Source organism: Ovis aries, chromosome 7 (genome assembly GCF_016772045.2).
Source record: "Ovis aries strain OAR_USU_Benz2616 breed Rambouillet chromosome 7, ARS-UI_Ramb_v3.0, whole genome shotgun sequence".
Classification (NCBI taxonomy): Eukaryota; Metazoa; Chordata; class Mammalia; order Artiodactyla; family Bovidae; genus Ovis; species Ovis aries.
The window spans coordinates 6,631,067-6,656,218 of NC_056060.1; the positions used below are offsets into that span (position 1 = coordinate 6,631,067).

Sequence of the window (25,152 nt, forward strand, 5' to 3'; positions counted from 1 at the left end):
TCTGTTTCTGCTGAGACCTCTTCCTGGCTTTCAGACAGTGCCTTCCTGCAGTGACTTTTTTGTGTGTGCTACATTGTATTTTCACTCTATTTTAGTTAAACATATTCTCAAATTTCCTTTAAATTTCTTTGACCCATGGGTTATTTTAAAGTGTGCTACTTACTTTCCAAATATCTCAAGATTTTATAGAGATCTTTCTGTTACTCATCTTCTGTTAATTCTATTTGCAATCATAAAAAACTTTATGATATTAATCCTTTTATATTTATTGATACTTCTTTTATGGTTCAGCATATAAACTATCTTGATAAATATTCTGCATGCACTTGAAAAGAATGTGTTATCTTCTGACCTTGAGTGGAAAGTTACACAGATGTTAAACAGACCAAGCTGTCTGACAGCACTGTTTGAATCCCCTCTATCCTTACTGTCCACTTGGGTCACTATAATGAGTTAATGATCACTGAAGACTGGCATTAAAATCACTGACTATAATTGTGGATTTGTCTATTTCTTCTTGCACTTTTATCAGTTTCCACTACATGCATTTTGAAACTCTGTTATTAACAGAATAATTGTTTACTTCAGATAGATAACCAGGAGTGGAATTGCTGGATGATACTGTAGCTCTAACTTTTTGAGGACTCTCCATACTGTTTTCCATAGTGACTGTACCAATTAAATTTCCCAACAGTGCAGTGTTTCCTTTTCTCAACAACCTCCCTACCACTTGTCATTTACTGTCTTTTTGATAACAGCCATTTTAACAGGGGTGAGATGATATCTCATTGCGGTTTTGACTTGCACTTCCCTGATGATTTGTGACGTGGAGCACCTTTCCATGTGTCTGTGGCCATCTATGTCTTCTCTGGAATAACGTCTATTCAGATCCTCTGTGAAAACACTAACTAGAAAAGATGTATGCACCCTTACGTTCACTGCAGCATCTTTAGAGATATAGAAGCAACCTAACTGTCCATTAGTAGACGAATGGGTAAAGCTGTGACATATGTATACGATGGAATATTGCTGTTGCTCGCTGCTCAATCATGTCCTACTCTTTGCGACCCCATGGACTGCAACATACCAGGCTTCCCTGTCCTCTATCTCCCACAGTTTGCTCAAACTCATGTCCATTGAGTCAATGATGCCATCCAACCATCTCACCCTCTGTCACCTCCTTCTCCTCCTGCCCTCAATCTTTCCCAGGCTCAGGGTCTTTTCCAGTGAGACGGTTCTTCACATCAAGTGGCCAAAGTATTGGAGCTTCAGCTTCAGCATCAGTCCCTCTGATGAATACTCAGGGTTTATTTCCTTTAGGACTGACTGGTTTGATCTCCTTGCTGTCCAAGGGACTCTCAAGAGTCTTCTCTAGCACCACAGTTCAAAAGCATCAGTTCTTCAGCACTCAGTCTTCTTTATGGTCCAACTCTCATATCCACACATGACTACTGGAAAAACCGTAGCTTTGACCATACGGACCTTTGTCGGCAAAGTGATGTCTCTGCTTTTTATGATCACATGGATCACAGCCTTGTGTACCTCAATGAAACTATGAGCTATGTCATGTAGGGCCACCCAAGATGGAAAGGTCATGGGGGAGAGTTCTGACAAAACATGGTCCATTGGAGAAGGGAATGACAAACCACTTCAGCATTCTTGCCTTGAGAACCCCATGAACAATATGAAAAGGCAAAAATGGAGTATCACTCAGCCATGGAAAGAGTGAAATCTTCCCATATGCAACAACATGGGTGGACATAAAGGGTATTAAGTGAAATAAGTCAGACAGAGAAAGACAAACACTGCACAATTTCCCTTATATATGGAATCTAAAAGACAAAACAAATGAACAAACGTAACAAAACAGAAACAGAGTCACAGATTCAGAAAGCCAACAGGTGGTTGCCAGAGTGCAGGGAGTGAGGGGACGAGAGACACAGGTAAGGGGTCCTAAGAGGTACAAAACTCCAGCTGCAAAATAGAGGAGGCCCAGGTATGTTGGAGAAGGCAACAGCACCCACTCCAGCACTCCTGCCTGGGAAATCCCAGGGACGGAGGAGCCTGGTGGGCTGCAGTCCATGGGGTCGCTGGGAGTCAGACGCGACTGAGCGACTTCATTTTCACTTTTCACTTTCATGCATGGGAGAAGGAAATGGCAACCTGCTCCAGCGTTCTTGCTGGAGAATCCCAGGGACGGAGGAGCCTGGTGGGCTGCCGTCTCTGGGGTCGCACAGAGTCAGACATGACTGAGGTGACTTAGCAGCAGCAAGTATAAGTGTACAGTGTGAGAATACAATAATATGTAATATCTTTGTATGGTAAAAGATGGTATCTAGACTTACCATAATGATCAATTTAAAAAGTATAGAACCACTGAATCACTATGAAGCCAATGCAAAGTTGAGGTCATTACACTTCAAAAATAAGCAAATAAACAAACTCATTAGAAAAGAGACCACATTTGTGGTTACTGGGAGTAAGGGGAAGGGGTTGGGGGAATTGCATCAAGGAAGTCAAAAGGTACAAACTCCCCGTTATAAGTAAGTACTACGGATATAATGTACACTATGATAAATATAATTAACACTGCTGCATATTATGTGTGAAAGTGGTTAAGAGTAAATCCTAAGACTTCTCAACACAAGAAAAAAAATTTTTTCTATTTCTTTAATTTTGTATCTATATAAGATGATGGATGTCCACTAAACTTACTGTGGTAATCATTTCATGATATACATAATGTCAAATCATTATGTTGTACACCTTAAATTTATACCAAGCTGTATGTCAATTATATCTCAACAAAACTGGAAGAAAAAGAGAGAAAAATTATTTAGAATTATTACGTACACTTGGGGAAGAGTTCTCCCTGTAGCTCAGACGGTAAAAACTCTACCTGTGATGCAGGAGATCAGGGTTTGATCCCTGTGTCAGGAAGATCCCCTGGAAAAGGGAATGGCAACCCACTCCAGTACTCTTGCCTGGAAAATCCCATGGATGGATGAGCCTGGTAGGCTGCAGTCCATGGGGTCACACAGAGTCAGACACGACTGAGTGACTTCACTTTCACTTTTCACTCTCATGCATTGGAGAAGGAAATGGCAACCCACTCCAGCATTCTTGCCTGGAGAATCCCAGGGATGGGCGAACCTGGTGGGCTGCCGTCTCTAGGGTCGCACAGAGTCAGACACGACTGAAGCGACTTAGCAGCAGCAGAGTGACTCACACACACACACACACACACACACACACACACACACACTTAGAGAAATAACCCCTGCATCATTATGAAATAACTTTATCCCTGCTAAGATTCTTTGTTCTAAAATCTACTCTGTCTGGTACTAATGATGTATTATATAATGTATACAGTTCATAATATATGCTGTTCTATATAACAGTATATAGTGACTTCAGTCATCTTCTAATTTGTGCGGTAAGATAAATAATGGTCCTCCAAAGATGTCCATATCTCTTTTTTGAGAGTTGCAATATTTTATTTTATATATAAACATGTATCTATTCTTTTTCAAATTCTTTTCCCATTTAGGTTGGTATATTATGTTTCGCAAAGTTCCCTGTGCTATACAGTAGGACTTTGTTGGTTATCCATTTTAAATATACTAATGTGTACAGTTCCATCCCAAACTCCCTAACTACCCCATCCCCCCACTCTTTCCCCTGGTAACTTTAAGTTTGTTCTCTAAGTCTGTGAGTCTGTTTCTGTTTTATAAATGAGTTCATTTTTATCATTTCTTTTTTAGATTCCATATATGAGATATCATACAATATTTCTCTTTCTCTGACTTACTTCACTCAGGGTGACAATTTCTAGGTCTATCCATGTTGCTGCAAATGGCATTACTTCATTTGTTTTAATGGTTAAGTAATATTCCATTGTATATATGTACCATGTCGTCCTTATCCATTCTTTTGTTAATGAGTATTAAGTTATTTCCATGGCTTAGCTATTGTAAACAGTGCTGCAATGAACACTGGGGTGCATGAATCCTTTCAGACCATGTTTTTCCCCCAATGTGTGTCCAGGAGTAGGATTGCAGGGTCATATGGTAGCTCTGTTTTTAGTTTTGAAAGCAACCTCCATACTGTTCTCCATAGTTCAGTTCACTTTGGTCGCTCAGTCATGTCCAACTCTTTGCAACCTCATGGACTGCAGAACACCAGGCTTCCCTGTCCATCACCAACTCCTGGAGCTTGCTCAAACTCATGTCCACTGAGTCAGTGATGATATCCAACCATCTCATCCTCTGTCATCCCCTTCCCCTCCCACCTTCAATCTTTCCCAGCATCAGGGTCTTTTCCAGTGAGTCAGTTCTTCATACCAGGTGGCCAAAGTATTGGAGTTTCAGCTTCAACATCAGTCCTTCCAATGAATACTTAGGACTGATTTCCTTTAGGATGGACTGGTTGGATCTCCTTGCAGTCCAAGAGACTCTCAAGAGTCTTCACAAACACCACAGTTCAAAAGCATCAATTATTTGGTGCTCAGCTTTCTTTATAGTCCAACTCTTACATCCATACATGACCACTGGAAAAACCATAGCTTTGACTAGACGAACCTTCATCGGCAAAGTAATGTCTCTGCTTTTTAATATGCTGTCTAGGTTAGTCAGAGCTTTTCTTCCAAGGAGCGAGCATCTTTTAATTCCATGGCTGCAGTGATTCTGGAGGTCCCCAAAATAAAGTCTGTCACTGTTTCAACTGTTTCCCCATCTATTTGCCATGAAGTGATGGGACCGGATGCCATGATCTTAGTTTTATGAATGTTCTGTTTTAAGTCAACTTTTTCACTCTTCTCTTTCACTTTCATCAAGAGGCTCTTTAGTTCTTCTTCGCATTCTGCCATAGTGGCTATACCAATTTGCATTTCCACCAATAGTGCTGGAGGGTTCCCTTCTCTCCACACTCCCTCTAGCACTTACTGTTTGTAGATTTTTGGAAGATAGCCATTTTGACTGGTGTGAAATGATATCTCACTGTAGTTTTGATTTGCATTTCTCTTAATAGTTAGTGATGTTGAACATCTTTTCATGTGCCTCTTGGCCATCTGTGTGCCTCCTTTGGAGAAATGTCTATTCAGCGCTTCAGCCCACTTTTTGGTTGGTTGGTTTGTTTCGATGATATGATGCCACATGAGCTATTTGCAAATTCTGGAGACTAATCCCTTGTTGGCCACATCATCTGCAAATATTTCCTCCCAATCTGTTGTTTTGCTTACAGCTTCCTTCATATCTTAATCCCCCAAACCCTGAGAATGTTCTCTTATAGATAGCAAAAGAGACTGCAGATGTGACTAAGGATCTAGGGAAGAGAATCTTACCATGGATTATCTGGGTATCTACACAATCACAAGAATTCTTTAAAGATGAAAGGGTTGGTGGGAATGTAAACTGGTGTGGCCACTGCACAAAAGAGTATGGAGGCTTCTCAGAAAAATAAAAATAGAACTACCACATGACCCAGTAACTCCAACCCCGGGTATACACATGAAAAAACAACAATATTCAAAAAGATACATGCACCCCAATGATCATAGTAGCATTATTTATAATTGCCAAGATATGGCAGCCACCTAAGTGTCCATCAGCAGATGAATGGATAAAGGACATGTGGTATGCATATACAATGGAATATTACTCAGCCATTGTTGTTTAGTTGCTCAGTTGTATGAGACTCTTTGCGATCCCATGGAGTGTAGCCCACCAGGCTTCTCTGTCCATGGGACTTCCCAGGCAAGAATACTGAAGTAGGTTACCATTTCCTTCTCAAGGAGATGGATCAAACCTACTTCTCCTACATTGCAGGTGGATTCTTTACCCCTGAGCCACTGGGAACTCAGCCATTAAAAGGAACTAAATTTTACCATTTGCAGGAATATGGATGGACTTAGAGACCATTATGCTAAGTGAAATAAGTCAGAAAGAGAAAGATAAATACTGCATGGTATCCTTCTTAGGTGAAGTCTAAAAAGTACAAAAAACTAATGACTATAACAAAAAGACTCACAGATACAGAGAACAAACTAGTTATCAGTGGGGTAGGGAGGGGCAATATAGGAGTGGGGGAGTGGGAAGTACAAACTATTGGGTGTATGACAGGTTACAAGGATATGCTGTACAATATGGGGAATATAGCCAGCATTTTGTAATAACTGCAGATGGAGTATAACCTTTAAATTTTGTATTAAAATTAAACACAGAGGAAAGCAAAAAGATTAAAAGAGGGGAAGGCAAAGTGACAAGAGAAGCACAGATTGGACAGATGTAGCCAGCAGCAACAGCAGCAGCAGCCAGCAGCAAAGGAATGCCATAGCCTCCAGCAGCTGGAAGGGAAAGGAACACATTTTTCGCTGAGCACAGAGAAGGAACCAGCCCTGCTGAGACCTTGGTTTTAACTCCCAGCACTCATTTGGACTTCTGACTTCAGGACTGTAAGAGAATGAATTTGTGTTAAGTCACAAACTTTGTTGTAAATTGTTATCACCATAGGAAACTAATACAACTGATGCTAGCAAAGTATATTTTCCCTCTATTCTTTTCATTTTAACCTATTTATGCATTTATATTTCAAATATGTTTCTGAAAGCAAGCATATAGTTTAGTCTTGCTTTTTACCCAATATAACAACTCTGCCTTTTAACTGAGAGTGTCTTAATCATTTATATTCAGTGTGATTGTTAACGTATGGTTGGGTTTGAGAGTATCATCTTATTATTTTTTTTCAGTTTTTCTCATCCGTTCTTTATTTTCTTTTCCCTCTTCTACCTCCTTTTGGATTAAAAATGAGTATTTTTGTTAATCCATTATATCATCTGTGTTGACTTTTCACTGTGATTAGTTATTTGTTAAAATGTTTTTTTCAGGGTTTATAGTGTATCTTCAACTTATCATGAGTGAGCGAGTAAGGGAAAGTCACTTAGTTGTGTCCGATTCTCTGCGATGCCATGGACTGCAGCCCACCAGGCTCTCCTCTGTCCATGGGATTCTCCAGGCAAGAATACTGGAGTGGGTTGCCATTCCCTTCTTCATCAACTTATCACAGTCTACCTCCAAATGATATCTCCTTACATAAATTTTACAGTGGTATACTTCCATTTCTCCCCTAAAAGTCTTTTTATGTTATTATTACCAGGCATTTTACTTTTATGTACATTTAAAATCTCATAATCAATTGTTATTTTTGTTTAAATAGTCAATTATTCTTTAAAATTGATTAATAAGAAAAAAATCTGCATTTTTATCCATCAGTTTAGTCGCTCAGTCATGTCCGACTCTTTGCAACCCCACAGACTGCAGCACACCAGGCTTCCCTGTCCATCACCAACTCCTAGAGCTTGAGCAAACTCATGTCCATTGAGTCAGTGATGCCATCCAACCATTTCATCCTCTGTCATCCCCTTGTCCTCCTGCCTTCAATCCTTCCCAGCATCACGGTCTTTTCCAGTGAGTCAGTTCTTCACACCAGGTGGCCAAAGTATTGGAGTTTCAGCTTCAACATCAGTCCTTCCAATGAATACTTAGGACTGATTTCCTTTAGAATGGACTGGTTGGATCTCCTTGCAGTCCAAGGGACTCTCAAGAGTCTTCACAAACACCACAGTTTAAAAGCATCAATTATTTGGTGCTCAGCTTTCTTTATAGCCCAATTCTCACATCCATACATGACTACTGGAAAAAACATTGCCTTGACTAGACAGACCTTTGTTGGCAAAGTAATCTCTCTGCTTTTTAATATGCTGTCTAGGTTGGTCACAGCTTTTCTTCCAAGGAGCAAGCGTCTTTTAATCTCATGGCTGCAGTCACCATCTGCAGTGACTTTGAAGCCCAGAAAAAGAAAGTCTGTCACTGTTTCCATTGTTTCGCATCTATTTGCCATGAAGCGATAGGCCGGGATACCATGATCTTAGTTTTCTGAATGTTGAGTTTTAAGCCAGCCTTTTCTCTTTCCTGTTTCATTTTCATCAAGAGGCTCTTTAGTACCTCTTCGCTTTCTGCCATAAGGGTGGTGTCATCTGCAGATATGAGGTTATTGATATTTCTCCCTGCAATCTCGATTTCAGCTTGTGCCTCATTCCACATGATGTACTCTGCACAGAACTTAAATAAGCAGGGTGACAATATACAGCCTTGATGTACTCCTTTCCCAATTTTGAAAGAGTCTGTTGTTCCAGTTCTAACTACTGCCTCTTGAGCTGCACACAGGTTTCTCAGGAGACAGGCAAGGTGGTCTGGTATCCCCATCTCTTTAAGAATTCTCCACAGTTTGATGGAATAATTTTTATACATATAGTTAACAAGTCCAACGATCTTCAAGGTGTAAATGTAGATTTCCATTGAGTGTCATCTTTCTACTGCCTGAAGAATGTCCTTTAAAATTTCCTATAATACGGGTCTGCTGATGATGAGTCCTTTCAGCTTTTGTGTGTCTAAAACTATTTCACCTTCATTTCTGAAAGATATTATGTTGGGTATGGAATTCTAGGTTCTAGGTATAGAATTCTAGGTACAGAATTTTTTTTTAGTACTTTAAAACTGCTGCTTGCATTGTTTCCAACAAGAAATTTGAGCGAGTCTTATTACATGAAAAAAAAAATAGCTTTTTTTCCTTATCCACATATTTATAGTCTTCTGATTTCATAAATGACTGAGTATTATTTAATTGGTTATATTGTAGTTTGTTAACTATTCAATTTAGGTTGTTTCTAAGTCATTCTATTATAGTAAACAATGCTGCGATGAACATCCTTATAAAATATACCTACGTATTTGAGTAAACATAACCATAGAATAAATCCCTCTAAGTAGAATTGCTGATCCAAAAGAATTGTGATTTAAACTTCTGATGAGGATAAGTAAACAACCCTGTAAAAAGACTGAACACACACTATTATCAAAACCATATTTTGCTGCAGTCCTGTCACTGAGAATTCTCAAATGTTTACTGGCATTCTCTTAGGTGAAAATTACACCTCTTAATTTGCATTTCGTTAAATGTGAATGAGATGCTAATCTTTTCAAGTATTTATGTATTTTTTTTCTGTGAATTCCTTGTTCATATCCCTTACCTATGTTCTTTATAGTTAACTGTTTGTAAGAGGTTTTTGCATACAATTATAATTAACTCCTTGTCATTGTTATTAATATTTCTTCTGTGTTTGATGACTGATTTTCTTTAGGATATTTTTCCATACAATTTTTTTTTAATGAATGTAGTCAATTTTATCATCCTTTTCCCTCTTGGCTTCTGGGTTTGAGTTGTTCTACACAAAGGTTTTTCCAAGATTGGAAAAAGATTCACTTGTCTTTTCTTCTAGGGCATGTTTTTTTAACTTTTTGGCCAAACAGGAATTAAATTTGGTATAAGGAATAATATAGGGATCCAGTTTTGTGTTTTTCATGACTTATTGCTTAGTTCTCTCTGCCACCAATTTTAGATGCCATATTTATCACAGACCTGACCCCATATTCCCATTGTATCTGGCTTCTACATCTAAACACTTTATTCTGCTTCATTGATTTATCTGTCGATTCTTGTGCCAGTATCAAATTATTTTAATTTTTACTGCTTTTCTAATTGCTTTCATATTATGTAGAGCTGGTTTGTTCCTCTCTATTCTTCCTTTGCCTTTTTTTTTTTTCAGAATTTTCTTGGCTAGTTTTTATATTTACTTTTCCAATTGAAATTTTATATTATTCTCAAGCTAGCCTCCAGTCCTATAAAGCAAAAAAACAAAGAACAAAAAAAACACAATTAACAAATACACGAAATCTGTTTCTGACTGCACTGCCATGCATTTACAGAATAATTTAGGGAGAAGTTTCTTACAATACTGAATCTTTATTGTCAAGAATACAGTTCTTCTTTCCATTTATTCATCTTTTTTATATTCTTCAGCATAATTTTTACACTGTCTTCATGAAGGCATGGCACAATGACAACCCACTCCAGTACTCTTGCCTGGAAAATCCCATAGACAGAGGAGCCTGGTGGGCTGCAGTCCATGGGGCGCTAAGGGTTGGACATGACTGAGCGACTTCACTTTCAGTTTTCACTTTCATACATTGGAGAAGGAAATGGCAACCCACTCCAGTGTTCTTGCCTGGAGAATCCCAGGGATAGGGGAGCCTGGTGGGCTGCCATCTATGGGGTCGCACAGAGTTGGACACGACTGAAGTGACTTAGCAGCAGCAGCAGCACGTAAGTAGGTATTTTCTCACTTTTGTAACTATTGTAAATGGGTTCTTCTTTTATATTTTGAAAATGTGTAATATATATATGAAAGATATTTGTCATCTTTTGTTTTATTACAAAACAAAGGTTACATGTTTTTAAAGCTTTTTAGCTGGAAATAATTTCAGATTTATAAAACAGTTGTAAAAATAAAACAAAGGCTCCACCTATTGTTAACATTTTGCCATCACTTAAATCATTCTCTCTCTCTCTTTATATATACATGCACACAGACATATATATACACAGAAATAATAATTTGTATATACCATGCTCCTTTACTCACTAATATTTAAGGATATATTCTCTAAAAGCAAGGACACTACCTTACATAATGATTAAATTAAGAAAATTCAACACTGATAAAATATTATTCTCTAATCTACAATCCATATCTCAATTCTACCAACTGTCTCACCATCTATTTTTTGTAACCCGTCTTTCTAGGTTCTTATTATTTCTGACAGTTTTAAGTTCATTCTTTGAGGTTTTACATATAGGAACAAAGAAATAACATCTACAAACATAATACGTTTGCCTTCTTTCCTCTATTTATTCTTCTGGGTTTAATTTCCCAAAGCCTATGTTGGCTAGCCACACCACAAAGAGGTCAGACATCTGAATCCAAAAAGGGTTCTGAAATTACTGTCTTAAAAGTACAAGTTTAGAAAATACATGACCCTGTGAGGTAGAAGTTAGGACACTGACTGAGCCACCAGGGATGCTTAGGAGGTAGAGGTTAAGGATCAAGTCCTAGTTACACTGCTGATGAGCTGCACGGCGCTGGGGAAAATCCTTTCTGAACTTCCTCATCAGTAAAATGAGGAAGTTGAGACACAATAATCTCTAAATCCTTTTTAGTACCAGAATTCTGTTTCCGTAAGTGACTTATTAAAGAAATAAAGAAAACAGGCCTACCTGCAGGTTTTCTGTTTTTCTTGATCTGTTCTCCATTCTTGAGCCTGGATGAAGGAACAGTCTTCCCTTTACCTTCAATCTTTAAAGCAGGATTCTGCATTCTTGAAAATCAAACATGTTTTTAAAATTACTATCGTGTTCTCTACAAACATTCACAGAGAATCATACCAAATTTTTGACTAATACTTTTCAAAACTCAAAGGCATGATGGCAGTTTTATACAAGGAGATTGCTCCTGAGTAAGCTGCAGATAATTCAGTGACACATATGCCAGTTATTATGGTTTCTAGGCTTATCTTTTTCTCATCTATCGTATCTCTCCTTTAGGGACAGTCAGTCACAAGTGTATTTTGAGTCTCTTGTCCTTCACTCCCCACCTAGGCATGCCACTATCTACTCTATTTCCAACTTCTAGGGGAAAAGAGGCAGGCTCTCTGCAAGAAAGAAAGGGCTTGCCATGTAGTATGGCACTGATCAAAAACTTTAAAAAACTGAGATAAGAACAGACATATAGATCCATGAAACACAATAGAGAACTCCAAAATAAACCTACTTATATATGGTCAATTAATCTATGACAAAGGAGCCAAGAATATACCATGGGGAAAGGATAGTCTCTACAATAAATGGTGTTAGGAAAATTGGACAGTCATATGTAAAAGAAAAAAACTGGACAACAATCTTAAACCACAGACAAAAATCAACTCAAAATGGAGTAAAGACTTAAACACAAGACATGAAACCATAAAACTCCTAGGAAGAAATGTAAGTAAGTACCTTGACATCAGTCATGGAAATGATTTTTTGGATTTCACACCAAAAGCAAAAATAAACAAGTGAAACTACATCAAACTAAAAAGTTTCTGTATAGACAATGAAACTATCAACAAAATGAAAAAAAATTAAAAGAAAAACTACCAAAGGGAGAAAATATTTGCAAATCATATATCTGAAAAGGAGCTAGTATCCAGAACATATAAATAACTCATACAACGTAACAACAAAACAGAAAATAAATCCGATTAAAAAATGTGAGAGGCGCTAACGAGACATTTCCAAAGAAAGCATCCAAATGGCCCACCATCCAAATGGTACATGAAAAGGTGCTCAGTATCACTAGTCATCAGGGAAATGCAGATTAAAACCACAATAACATATCAGCCCATACCAGTCAGAACAGTCATTATCAAACAGTCTACAAATAATAAATGCTGGAGAGGGTGCAGAGAAAAGGGAGCCTTCACGCACTGTTGCTAGGAATGTAAATTAGTGCCACCACCATAGAAAACAGCATAGCGATTCCTCAAAAAGTTAAAAACAGGACTACCATAGGATCCAGCAACTCCACTACTGGGTATCTACTCAAAGGAAACAAAATCACTGTCTCAAAACAATATCTGCAGTCCCATTTTCACTACAGCTTTATTTATAACAGTCAAGACATGGAAGTAACCTAAGTATCCATCAACGGATGAATGGATAAAGAAAATGTCTCACACACACACACACAATGGAAAAGCGTTTAACCATAGAAAAGAAGAAAATCCTGCCACCTGTGACAACACAAATGGGCCTTGAGGGCATTATGCTAAAAGAAGTAAGCCAGACAGAGAAAGACAAACAATGTATGACCTCACTTATATGTGGAATCTTAGAAAACAAACTAATGGATACAGAGCATAGACTGGTTCTGTAGGTTAGAGACAGGGTGGGTAAGTGAAATGAGTAAAGGTGGTCAAAAGGTAGTAACGTATAGCATGGTGGCTATAGTGAATAATACCATATTACATGTTTGAAAAGCTGCTAAGAGAGTAAACCTTAAAAGTTCTCATCCACCCCCCCAAAAAATTTGTAACTATGTGTGGTGATGGATTTTAAACAAAGAAAGAAAATTAGCATTAAGCTAAAATACAATTTCCCATTACTTTAGCCTAAAAAGAGAAAGTAAAGGTGTTTTCTGGGTTTTTTTTAATTGCAAAATAAATGTAACAACACTGAAAAATAAAGTTCTTTACTTAGACATAACTGTAAAAAAGCAGAGACATTACTTTGCCAACAAGGTCCATCTAGTCAAAGCTGTGGTTTTTCCAGTAGTCATGTATGGATGTGAGAGTTAGACTATAAAGAAAGCTGAGCACCGAAGAACTGATGCTTTGAACTGTGGTGTTGGAGAAGACTCTTGAGAGTCCCTTGGACTACAAGGAGATCCAACCAGTCCATCCTAAAGGAGATCAGTCCTGGGTGTTCACTGGAAGGACTGATGTTGAAGCTGAAACTCCAATTCTTTTGCCACCTGATGCGAAGAGCTGACTCATTGGAAAACACCCTGATGCTGGGAAAGATTGAAGACAAGAGAAGAAGGGGACAAAAGAGGATGAGATGATTGGACGGTATCACTGACTCAATGGACACTGAATCTGAGTAAACTCCAGGAGTTGGTGATGGACAAGGAGGCCTGGCACGCTGCAGTCCATGGGGTCACAAAGAGTCAGACATGACTGAGTGACTGAACTGAACTGAACTGAACTGTAAACTTACTCTAATGTCCCAAGCATAAGTCTATAGCATACCTGAAATTCTCAGTTGAAGAGCTATTATTTGTTTGATCCTCACAGCCAAGTATTTTGGGTAAAATTTTCTCTGGCATCTTATTCATGTCATCTGTGGGCTTTACCTCTCTGACTACTTTTAGTCTGGACGATCTCCTTAACACATGTGGAGGGTCCTGGTCAGAGTTATTTTCCAGATATGAGTTTCTCTTATTATTTATTGGATCACAAGAAGTGACATGTTGATGAACCAAAATTTGCAATTCAAATGGATTTGGGTCTTCTAGACTCTGTAATAAGATGTAAATACACATAAAAATGATTATAACAATTCAAAAAATTAAAATAAAATTAGAAGAAATTAAGTTTTATTTTGTCCTTTGATTACACAAAAATGCTTCATAAGATGAAAATATAAAAATCCATGACATGTGAACAGAATGAAAATTTCATATTAATATAATAAATGACAATATAGATTTAAAAGCTTAACACAAAAATATATTACTTGTATCACATAAGTAATATTCATCCTTAAAACTCAAAGGTAGGGAATTCCCTGGCAGTCCAGTGGTTAAAATTGCCTTCCAATTCAGGGGGTGTGTGTTTGATCCCTGGTTGGGGAGCTAAGATTTCACATGTCTCAAGGTCAAAATAAGCAAAACATAGAACAGAAACAATACTGTAGCAAATTCAATAAAGACTTTTAAAAAATGATCCACATTAAAAAAAAACAAAAATCTAAAAAAAAAAAACCCCTCAAGGTCAAACCTAAGGTCACTCTCGTGCTTTCATTTTACAGGAAATGAGTAGTACAAAATGATTATCAGCACATAAAAACAGCGGAAATATCATGCCAGGCAAGATCAATGTTCTATACAGTCTAGAATTTTGCCATTTGACAGCAATGGTAAGTGGTATTTGTGGGACAAGATAATATTAGCATATAACTTCCATTATACTGATTTAAAAGGTTAGCCAGTATATCATGAATGGCTCTAATGTCCCCTTAATAATCCATTATGGATTTAACTTTCACAGGGATATATGTTTTTATACATACCATGTAAACCTTTCTTGAGCTTATTTATATATCCAGCATGTGAAGCTTCACAAGGTAACAACTTTCATATTTTCATTACAGCTAAGTAAAAGAGGATTTAATTTGATCTGTTCTAAATCAATCTCCTTTCTACTTTTATGTAGACTTTTTTTTTAAGACTGCCTAAGTTAAAGCTTAAAGCTTACTCTATCAATATCAGTCATAATTTCCGACGACAGAGGATGAGATGGCTACATGGCATCACTGACTCGATGGACATGAGTGTGAGTGAACTCCAGGAGTTGGTGATGGACAGGGAGGCCTGGCGTGCTGCAATTCATGGGGTTGCAAAGAGTCGGACACGACTGAGCAACTGAACTGAACTGAAGTTAAAGCTTACTCTATCAATATCAGTCATAATTTCCTACACTTTACTAATACCACCTCTTTTTAGATGAGAATCTTGGAATGTTAATTTAATCCTCATGTCCTATCCCCATGATTAGTTTCTCTTTTTCTGGATTTTAAAAAATATCATTAAAAAATGTCTGCATTGAAATTTTTTGATCAGAATACGTATGTTATGTGAATAACATGAGCTTAGCATCACATTATTTAAACCTTTCAAGAAATGTTCAAAAGAGCATTTTGGTAAGAGCCAGAAGGAAAAAAGAAAAAAATCCAAATGACCTAGTGAATTGGTTAAATAAATTATATATATTATTTTATACACACAATATATAGATGGCCACAGAGTGGAATACCACCCAACAAATAATGAGATTTAAGTAGTGCTACCTGGAGACGGAAATGGCAATCCACTCCAGCATTCTTGCTTGGAAAATCCCTTGGACAGAGGAACCTGGAGGGCTACACAGTCCATAGGGTCGCAAAGAGTCTGACACGACTTAGTGACTAAACAACAACAACAAGTAGTGCTACGTTCATTCACGTAGAAAGATAACCAAGATGTATTACTAAAATTTAAAAATAAGTTACAAAGCATTATGTATAATATAATCCTACTTATATAAAATAAACTTACAGAGACTGTGCATAGAAAAAATGGAGACATACAGTAAATGGTTAACAATTATCTCTGGTAAGTGGAATTGTCGGAGACTTCCTCTTACTGTAATGTTTGATGGGTTTTTTTTTTTAAATAATGAGGTTGTATTACTATTATAATCAGGAAAAAATTGCCAACATGAAAAGTTGGTAAGTTGGTTAAGTGATAGGCACTGGGGGGTCTCCCAGCACAAAAGTCCAGGAACTCTAAACCAAACTGTGTCACCGGACAGTATCCTCAGCCACGAAAAGCAAAGCTGTACTGAAGCCAGGCAGACCAGCTACATTTCCCTCTCCTGGAAGACCAATTGCGTTTATGTCCAACTAGAAATTAACATGGGGTATCTTACCTCTACTTTGCACTCAGGTAGACATAGTGATTTTCTGAGCTAACAGGGAAACAGTCTGAGAAAGAATTTTTTTCTTTCGTCTATATAAGCAATGTGATAATGATATATCCTCTCAGGTTTTCAGAGGAGAAACTTGACTATTTTAACTTTCAACTCCTTGAAAACTCTACCCTGGGAACTTTCAAAAGATCACTATATGCTTCAAAGTCAAAAGGTATCTTCTGAGTGTTGTTGTTTAGGTAAAAGGTTTGAATTTAAAATAAAGTGTATGGGTAATGAAGACTCATCACTATAAAAGGTAAAATTGCCAGTTCATACTTACACTTATTTGCTGCACTGGAAGATGCTTGTCCTGCAGCTCAGCTAACTTGGAATCTCGCTCAAATGGTGGAGTAGAACAAAGAGTCTCAAAATCCACCTCTGCTATCTGCGTACAGTCTTCACCAGTCTGAGACACACTGGGCTCCACTCCTGAACATTCATTTCCAGCACTGAGCCTCATGCCTCCCTCTTTCCTGTGACAGATGGGTTCCACCTTGGCCTCTGACAATGTGTCTAAGGCTGTTGATACCTCAACTGGCAATGCATCATCCTTTGGGTCTTCTAGAAAATCTCTGTGACATGTCAAAGGTATTGATATGGAGCCTGAAGAGTTGCTCAATGGGTTCACCAGCTCTCTAGGTTCAAAATCATTCATTATTCTAAGCAGTCTTTCCTCCTGGCTGATTTCTGGTGATGTGAGTATCCTTTCTAAGGCAGACACAAAAGTTTCAAGAGAGCTTTCTTCATCTTTGTTTTCTTCCGAAGTCATGGTCAACGCGCCTTCCTCACAAGGCTCCTTCTCTGGCTCTATTAATGACTTCTCCTTTACAGGAAACGTATCAAATTCTTTAATAGAAGTATTTGAGAGAAGGCTTATTTCAGGAGAGTCTCTGTCTCTACTAAGTTCCTATATATTCCAAATAGAAGTTACATTATTAGTACATATACCCAAAAGTGGTTAAAATGAAAATGTTACAGTTTTCTAGTTCACCATGTTGCTAAGTTCCACTAAAGAGCTTTATCAACTTTCCTCCCTTCCATAAATATACATATTCTTTATTACTTTCTTATACCAAATTACTAATGACAGTGAACCCATGGTTAAACATTTAATAGTGGATCAAGGGTAAAACTGGCTGGACCATAATTACAGATGACAAATTATCTACTCATTTAAGTTTAAATTATCTGGGCTAAGGGAGGAGGCAGAGATAACATGGATAGTTAAACTAACAGATAACCTAAAAACTTCACTGCACTTAATGGATGAAAAATTCCCCCTTGCTAAAAATCCCTATTGAATTTTATTAAAACTATTAACCAGGAACAAAATTGGTATAGTTTCACCTTCTTTTTGTTCCCCACCTCTGTATGAATATGTAAATGTGAAGTAAAAAGGCCAAAGGACAGGAGGTCAGTGGGGAGAAAAGGAGAAATGAAAACACAGATCTATGTAAATATTATAAGCTCTGCTATAAGTCAATGGTTCTGACCTGTGGTTATTTTAGACAAAAAGCACAAAACTACAAAACTATTTTGAGAACAGATTTGTTCTCAAAGTATTTCCAGTGATCAAAATATTATTAGACCTCTGTTGAAAGTGCTTTTAAAATCATTTATAAGCCATTCAAGAAAATCAGTTTCAATAGCTTAAAGGCACTAAGCTATTTCTCAACATTTCAGATTGTTAATTTGCATAACCTTAAATAACAGAATGGGTTTCAGTGACTTTTGCCTGTTTCTAAAAATCGAGTCCACCTTCACTGACACACCACTACACTGTAATTTGTAAGTCCTCTAATACTCTGATTTGACTTGAGTAAGAGAAGTGAAGAACATTTTATTCTCCCTCTCCTCCTTTTCCACCTGCCACCATTTATATTCTCTGTACATAGCATGCAGAGCTTAAGAAGATATACTTGTTAGCAACTCAACCTATAAGTTGCTCCAAAAGATAAAAGAAATTTAGAAGGAACTGAAGAACTGGACCCTACCCATTATTTAAATATGTTCAAGCTTTCCTTCCTATCTGAAGTCCTTATATCTACTAAACTCAAGGCCCTAAATCAAATAAAACTTACATATATATTGAATTGAACTCTGCCCTAAAGGAACTTAACTCCGAAATTAAAATTGAAGGCATTAACACATGACATTAAATAAACTAGAGACAACATCAAAAACTGCACTAACTCAAATTACTCAAATTAATAGTGTAAACCATAGCCCTAGTGCTACAAGAATAAGTTTTCTGGAGCAGAAAAAAGAGGAGGCAGTGAAGAGTTTTCAAGATAGCCTAAAATTGGTTAAATAGGTTTCTTTACCTCAAGACTTTTCAGAACGCGCATTACCAATCTCTGAGGAGAGTTTGGCATACAGTGCTCTCTCAACTTCTTTGCTCAAAAAATCCTTTTTCTCAAATATATTAATGTCATAGGAGGCAAGTGATAGGTAAATACTGACATAGTAAATAATGAATGCTAGATAAAGAGGGAGCAGTTACTTTGGTCAAGATCACTAAAGTCGTCTGAGACAGATCCAACGAGATGGTACTTAAGCCAGAAATTAATGATTTGTGAAGGAATAAAAGAAGAGAAACATACATTTCTTAAGTACCAACTAGTACCAAACATCATTAGCTATCGTTGCTCACAGCCCTCATTGTAAGTCTATGAAGTGAGTATCATTTTCCATATATCACACATGTAAACGACATACTTCCCTTGGAATGCAACCTATGTAGTTCCAAATGTTATGCCTTCTCTTGCTTTCTGGCTCCTGACTTGAACAAAGGCATAGAGGTGGGAATGCTAAGGTATACCTGAGATGAAGGTACAGCTATGATAGGGTTGGCCTGGGGAGGTCCTTGGCTGTTGGAGTCTGTTATGGATGGAGCCAGTCTTATTGTCCTCTGATTTCCCATAGCACCAAGCAGAAAGCAAAGCCAAAACAAGCACTCAGTACGTGTTTATCAATTAGCAACTGGAAGATGAGAAAGCAGTATCCAATAGGAAATATCAAAAGAAAGAGTGTAATAGATGTAAGAAAAGTGTCCTCATGCTTTCTGTCTGTCTTTGGCAGCCCAGATTGAATGGGGGAATGCAGAGGGAAAAAATATTTGCAATTCACAAAAAACCTTGTGAACAGTAAAAGCCTGCTTTATTCCAAAGAAGGATTTATAAGAGTTTATAAGGAAAGTATTGGAAAACTATTCCCCTTTAACAAAAAGACTGAAATGGTTGTTAGACACATTCTTTTCAGGGTAATAGACAAAGCAACAGAATGCATTTTTGCTACATTACCTCAGCAATTAATCTGATATTATATTCTCCTCCTCTAGATAATGAATAAAAGACTCAGAATGCCAGAAAAGAAGCACAGATCAAGAAAATTCTATTTAATTAGAAACAAGAATAAATACTGAAATGGGTTTCACTACAGATGTAAGAAAAGTGTTCTCATGCTTTCTGTCTGAGGCAGCCCAGATTGAATGGGGAATGTAGGGGATAAAAATGTTTGCAATTCACAAAAAACCTTGTGAATGGTAAAAGCCTGGCTTATTCCAAAGAAGGATTTATATGAGTTTTCATGAAAAATATTGGAAAATGATTCCCCTTAAAAAAAGACAACGACACTGAAATGGGTTGTTACACAATTCTATTGAAATGGTCTAGTCATATTTCTGCTTTTAGGGGAAAACTTAAATGGGCTTGATACTTATTAATATAATTTTAAAAAATCTAAACCCAAGATCTGAATAGCTAATTTCCATTATACAGACAAACCTTTTCTGGGTGTGTTAACACTTCAGGATTTTCAGCCTCAGGTCCTAGAAGATAACATTATACGTTTTCATTCCAGTTTCCTTAAAGCAATAAAACATACTGTCTCACTCAGAATTTCTTAATCACATAACTTGAAATTTCCTCAGACATGCATGAGATATATCTAATATTTTATAAATGTTATACCAATTTATTAAAAGTATCATGTTAGCAATAAAGTTGTGAAATTCTTCCATTCCTTAAGAAATATTTCACATAAAGCAAGGTAAAATGATAATTTTTTGGAATTAGTCAAATTAAAAACCAACCTCTCTGGCTTCCCTGGTGGCTCAGTGATAAAGACTGCCTGCCCATGCATGAGATACGGGTTTGATCCCTGGTTCGGGAAGAGCCCATGTGCGGTGGAGCAACTAAGTCCCCGTGCCACAACTACTGAGCCCGTATGCCACAGCTACTGAAGCCTGCAAGCCCTAGAGGCCACCTTCCTCAGTAAAAGAGAAGCCACTGCAATGAGAAGCCCAAGCACGTCAACAAGTAGCCCCCAAGCAACCACAAAAAGCCCACGTACAGCTCCAAAGACCTAGGGCAGCCAGAAACAGAAATAAATAAAATTCCTAAAAACAGCAAAAAAACAAAAACCTCTCTACTCTGGCTGAGTCCTTCTCAGTATCTGCAGCTACATGAGGAAAAATCTTATCTGCTTTCTCAGTGTCATCATCTTCTCCATTACGTGTAATAGAATTTAAATGAATTAATGTCGTTGAGCATAAAAGGAACATTTGTGTAAGGGCCAAAATGAATCAGGAAATGTCCTAAATGTATATGTATTAAAAATCTTTACTTCTTAAAGTTATTAAAATTTTTTACACATTTTGCTATAGTTTTTATATATATTGAGAGAGAGACTATACTGCTAACATTTTTTGAGTACGTGAACTCATGGTTTTTTTCAAAAACTTATTTCCATAAACCAAAATCATTGTTTGTTTCTCTCCTCAACTAATTTGCCACAGGTTGGACAGTGGGAGCACAACTGATCTAGCTCTTTATCCTTTTAGCACTGGCCCCAGTCACCCTTAAAAACATTTTTGTTTTCTACCAATGGTAAGATGGTTCAGATCCATCCTATCTTCAAGCTCCAGATCAGCTATCCTTTTAGGATCCCTGGTTTACTTGGCATTTGTACACCGATAGCATCCATACCGGAGAAGGCAATGGCACCCCACTCCAGTACTCTTGCCTGGGAAATCCATGGACAGAGGAGTCTGGTAGGATGCAGTCCATGGGGTCGCTAAGAGTTGGGCACAACTGAGAGACTTCACTTTCACTTTTCACTTTCATGCATTGGAGAAGGAAATGGCAACCCACCCCAGTGTTCTTGCTGGAGAATCCCAGGGGTGGGGAAGTCTGGTGGGCTGCCGTCTATGGGGTCGCACAGAGTCAGACATGACTGAAGCAACTTAGCAGCAGTAGGAGCAGCAGCATCCATATGCCCGGCACTCAGCAGGCTCAATACATATTTGTTAAAATAATGAATAAATAATATTACAGACCAAAATCCAGGCACTAGGGGTACCTAGTTGAGAGCTTGGTGCTGGGCTTAAGTGGTAATTCTATTGTTATAGTGGCAACAAAACAAGAGAGGGAAGAACTTTTAAAACTTAACTTTTCTTTTTTTTTTAATTTTAGTTTTTTATTTTTTAAATTTTAAAATCTTTAATTCTTACATGCATTCCCAAACATAAAACTTAACTTTTCAATTTCAACTATCCTGTCCTTGTACCTTTTCTTATAATACAAGGTTTCAATGACCATTAAGAATATTTACTACACTGTCATACAGCACACTTAGGAGACACTCCAAAGAGAAAGACAGCCATCCTCTAATACAGCTGAAATCAAGCAAACGGCCTGCTATGAACAGAGAAAACAAACACTGGTTTTAAATTTGAGCCCCAGAGTTGCAAGTAAAAGAGCAGACATATGGGGAGCAAGTACTGACTGCACCTGAGCTGCTTCTCACAGGAACAGCTTCAAGCAGCATGATCCAAGGTCAACAGCAACACTGATTTCATAGGTGAAAGTGTATGGCAGCAATTACAGTAGACCAGCCTAGTTGTAAATAAATCCATACCTAACTAAGGCTTTTATTTTTAGGCAAAGACAAATTCATTTTATATGACTCTACCCGTAAGAGCATACCTAGACTACTTCGGTGGTTCAGTGAAAGTTCAGCCTGGGGAAATGATACCGTGAACACTGGATGACTTTTTCTAAACCCCAGGAAAAAAAAAAAATCAATCAATTAATAAATAAATACAAAATTTTAAGTAGAAAAAACCTCTACTATTTCTCATTCAGATAAATTTAAATTTCTTTTTAATTTAAAGGAGTTTCAAATAGGCTTTGTCTTTGCTCCATCATTCTAGTTAACCTTTTACAATTACTACCAATTTATTAACATATAAATTTCAAATGGCTTCAAAACTGGAGAGAGCCAGAATATTAAGGAATGAACTTCAGTAGTGTAAACAAGCTAAAGTACACTTAGATCTCAAAGTACCTTTGAGATGACTGTCTACCAAATACAGGGGTGGGGTGAGAGAGAAAAATTTGTCTTAATTCATGTAGCATGGCTATTTAAATCCTCAAATACACTTAAAGTTTGTCATTAGAGTTTAAGATGTAAGTGAAAATCAGTAATGAGAAAATTCTCAGACATTATTCACCTTACTAGTATTTCACAGCAAGGGAAAAAGGGTAGGAAATGCTGAAGGGAAGAGATTACAAGCAAAATAAAGGTCATGCTTAATCTACAATTTTGATCATCTACCCTGGGATAATTAAAAGTTGATTGAAGAAAAGCAATCAGTAAACTAATTTTTTCTCAATCTAATTTACTATACAAATGCAATCAAGATATCTTCCTTAAAAAAAAAAATTGCTTGTTCCAATTGTTTTAAGAACAGTTTTCATGCACCAGGCATAACTATTGGAATCCTAAGCAAGAATAATAAATTGAACATTCTCTCCTGCCTAAAAAATAGAAGCAATCAATATAAGCTATCTTGAAAATGAAACTGCTCATACAGAATAATTTCCATGAGGCAAACAGAAAAAATGCCAATATTTTCCTAAAATATGAGTACAAGCTGATCTAAAATAAAACAAAGTCATAGTCTGAATCAACACCAGGATTTTTTTTAATTATAAAAGAGAATTTTGAAATTACAGCAAACTTTCACCTAAGTTATTAAAAAACTTATTTATATTAGACAGTTATTTATATTAGATAAGACTGCAAACACACATGTCCAATAAGAGAAAAATGATTATATGAATTATAGTATAATAAGTTATACAATGAAATAATATGAGGTCATTAATGCATGTTTTTTAAAAATATTAAAGATGTGAAATAGTAATTATGAGAAACTACTACTTAAAAACTTTAAAACAAGAGGAATTCCCTGATGGCCCAGTGATCAGGAATCCAGGCTTCCACTGCAGGGGGCAGGGGCTCGATATCTGGTTTGAGAACTAAGACTCCACAAGCTGCATGGTGAGGCCAAAGAAAGAAAGAAAGAAAAACAGGAAACAAAACTCTGTAGACAAATCTCAACTTGACAAATCTCAACTTGGTTGAAAATACAAACAAAACTAAAATATATAGAAAGCCTGAAATAAAATGTTCCAAAATGTTAACAATGGTTCTCTCCAGGCAGTGAGATTATAGATGTTGTATCAGTCTTGTCTTTTTCCAATTCTGAAGATGAACTTTCATTGCTGATACAGTCAGTAAAAGGGTGATTCTCAAACTTTTGGCCCTTGGACTCCTTTATAATCTTAAAAATTAGTGATGAACTCAAGGAGTTTTTATTTATGTGGCTTATATTTACTTGTATTTACATGTTAAAAATTAAGATGGAGAAAAAATGTTAACTAATCATTAACTTAGAAACAATAATCTAATAAATTAATATTTTATTAAAATTATTGTATTTTCCAAAATGAAAAAAAGTTAGTGAGAAAGTTTCACACTTTAAAAAATCTCTTTAATATTCGGCTTAATGGAAGACAGCTGCCATCTGAACTGCTACAACACATTCAATCTTTTGCCATGTATTTTTTTATTTGAAGTATATTACAAAGTCTGGCCTCACACAGACATGCAGTTGGAAGAGGAAGGAGTACTTTAGTAGACTTTTAGGATAACTGTGCATATTCTTTTTAGATAACATACCAAGACTCCAGAAGCAATCATTTCCTTAAAGGTTACTGGAAATGCGAAAACTGAAGCAAAACCAATCAACTTTTGCATTGGTCTGTCTTGCACTTTGACCGGATCTTTCACTTGTCTGTGGATGCTGTTGTAATATCATGCGTTGGTCTTTCAGAAAATACTCGTGTGTTAAGTTATGCAGATCTTCCCTATATTGATATATTTTATCATAAAAATTTCAAAAAGGTCACCTTCATAAATATTTCCACCAATCTTACCAGAAAGTTCAAGAAAATATCTGCCATCTACTTGCGTAAATAGTCAGTTTGTCATTCTTTCAAGTTAAAAAAAGCAAACCATGCTTTTTGGTTTTTTTTTAACAAATCTTGTAACTCAAACAAGTGCTCTTAACTATCACACTTTAAACAGAAGTATAAAAAGATACATATTCAAGGTAGAAATTTAATAAAACTAACATTTCTGCTTCATCAAATGCACTAAGTAAAACTGGCCTTTTTTTCTTTCTTTCTTTCTTTCTTTTTTAACTGCATGTACATGGCCGGGAAAAAAAAAAAAAGGACTACTAGCACTATTTGGTGCCCCTGCCCTGATTCCTACTAAGGCGCCATCATTTTACCCACCATTTGCTTCAGCACCGTAAGTGCGGATGTCAGTACCGTGACATAAGCAGATGGTGTGCTGGCATTATTATGAAAATAGTTTTGACCTCACAGACTCTCTGGGAAGTCTTAGGGACTCCCGGGGGTCCACAGGCCATGCCTGGTTTTTTCAGAAAATTTTAAAGGACAAGGTCTCTTTAAATATAACAGTTCTATGAAATCTAATTTTAATAAGCTCTAAAAATTCTTCCTTCATGCTATGCTACAAATTTGCTTTTTAAATAATCTTAAGTCAGAGAATC

The 25,152-nt window shown here is 36.9% G+C and overlaps 2 protein-coding genes and 1 non-coding gene across 3 annotated transcripts in view; 2 read left to right on the forward strand and 1 right to left on the reverse strand.

The window, feature by feature from the left end:
- The window catches only part of LOC105615606 (collagen alpha-1(I) chain-like), a 102,146-nt gene extending 95,602 nt beyond the window's left edge, over positions 1-6,544 (forward strand). Inside the window, exon 4 of the mRNA XM_060418756.1 lies at positions 6,224-6,544. The gene's annotated coding sequence lies outside the window, so the exon portion shown is untranslated. The remainder of the gene's footprint in view (positions 1-6,223) is intronic.
- Positions 1-25,152, reverse strand: part of ANKRD31 (ankyrin repeat domain 31) — a 132,833-nt gene that overhangs the window by 83,990 nt on the left and 23,691 nt on the right. Inside the window, exons 6-10 of the mRNA XM_060418743.1 lie at positions 22,211-22,281; positions 20,009-20,052; positions 16,504-17,130; positions 13,743-14,011; positions 11,173-11,273 (exon numbers count right to left, since the gene is read on the reverse strand). Of these exons, the coding sequence (XP_060274726.1) occupies positions 11,173-11,273; positions 13,743-14,011; positions 16,504-17,130; positions 20,009-20,052; positions 22,211-22,281 (1,112 nt within the window). The remainder of the gene's footprint in view (positions 1-11,172; positions 11,274-13,742; positions 14,012-16,503; positions 17,131-20,008; positions 20,053-22,210; positions 22,282-25,152) is intronic.
- On the forward strand, positions 19,238-19,330 carry LOC114115936 (small nucleolar RNA SNORA31). Its single transcript, XR_003590041.1, has one exon. It is a non-coding gene; the product is annotated as a small nucleolar RNA SNORA31 (small nucleolar RNA).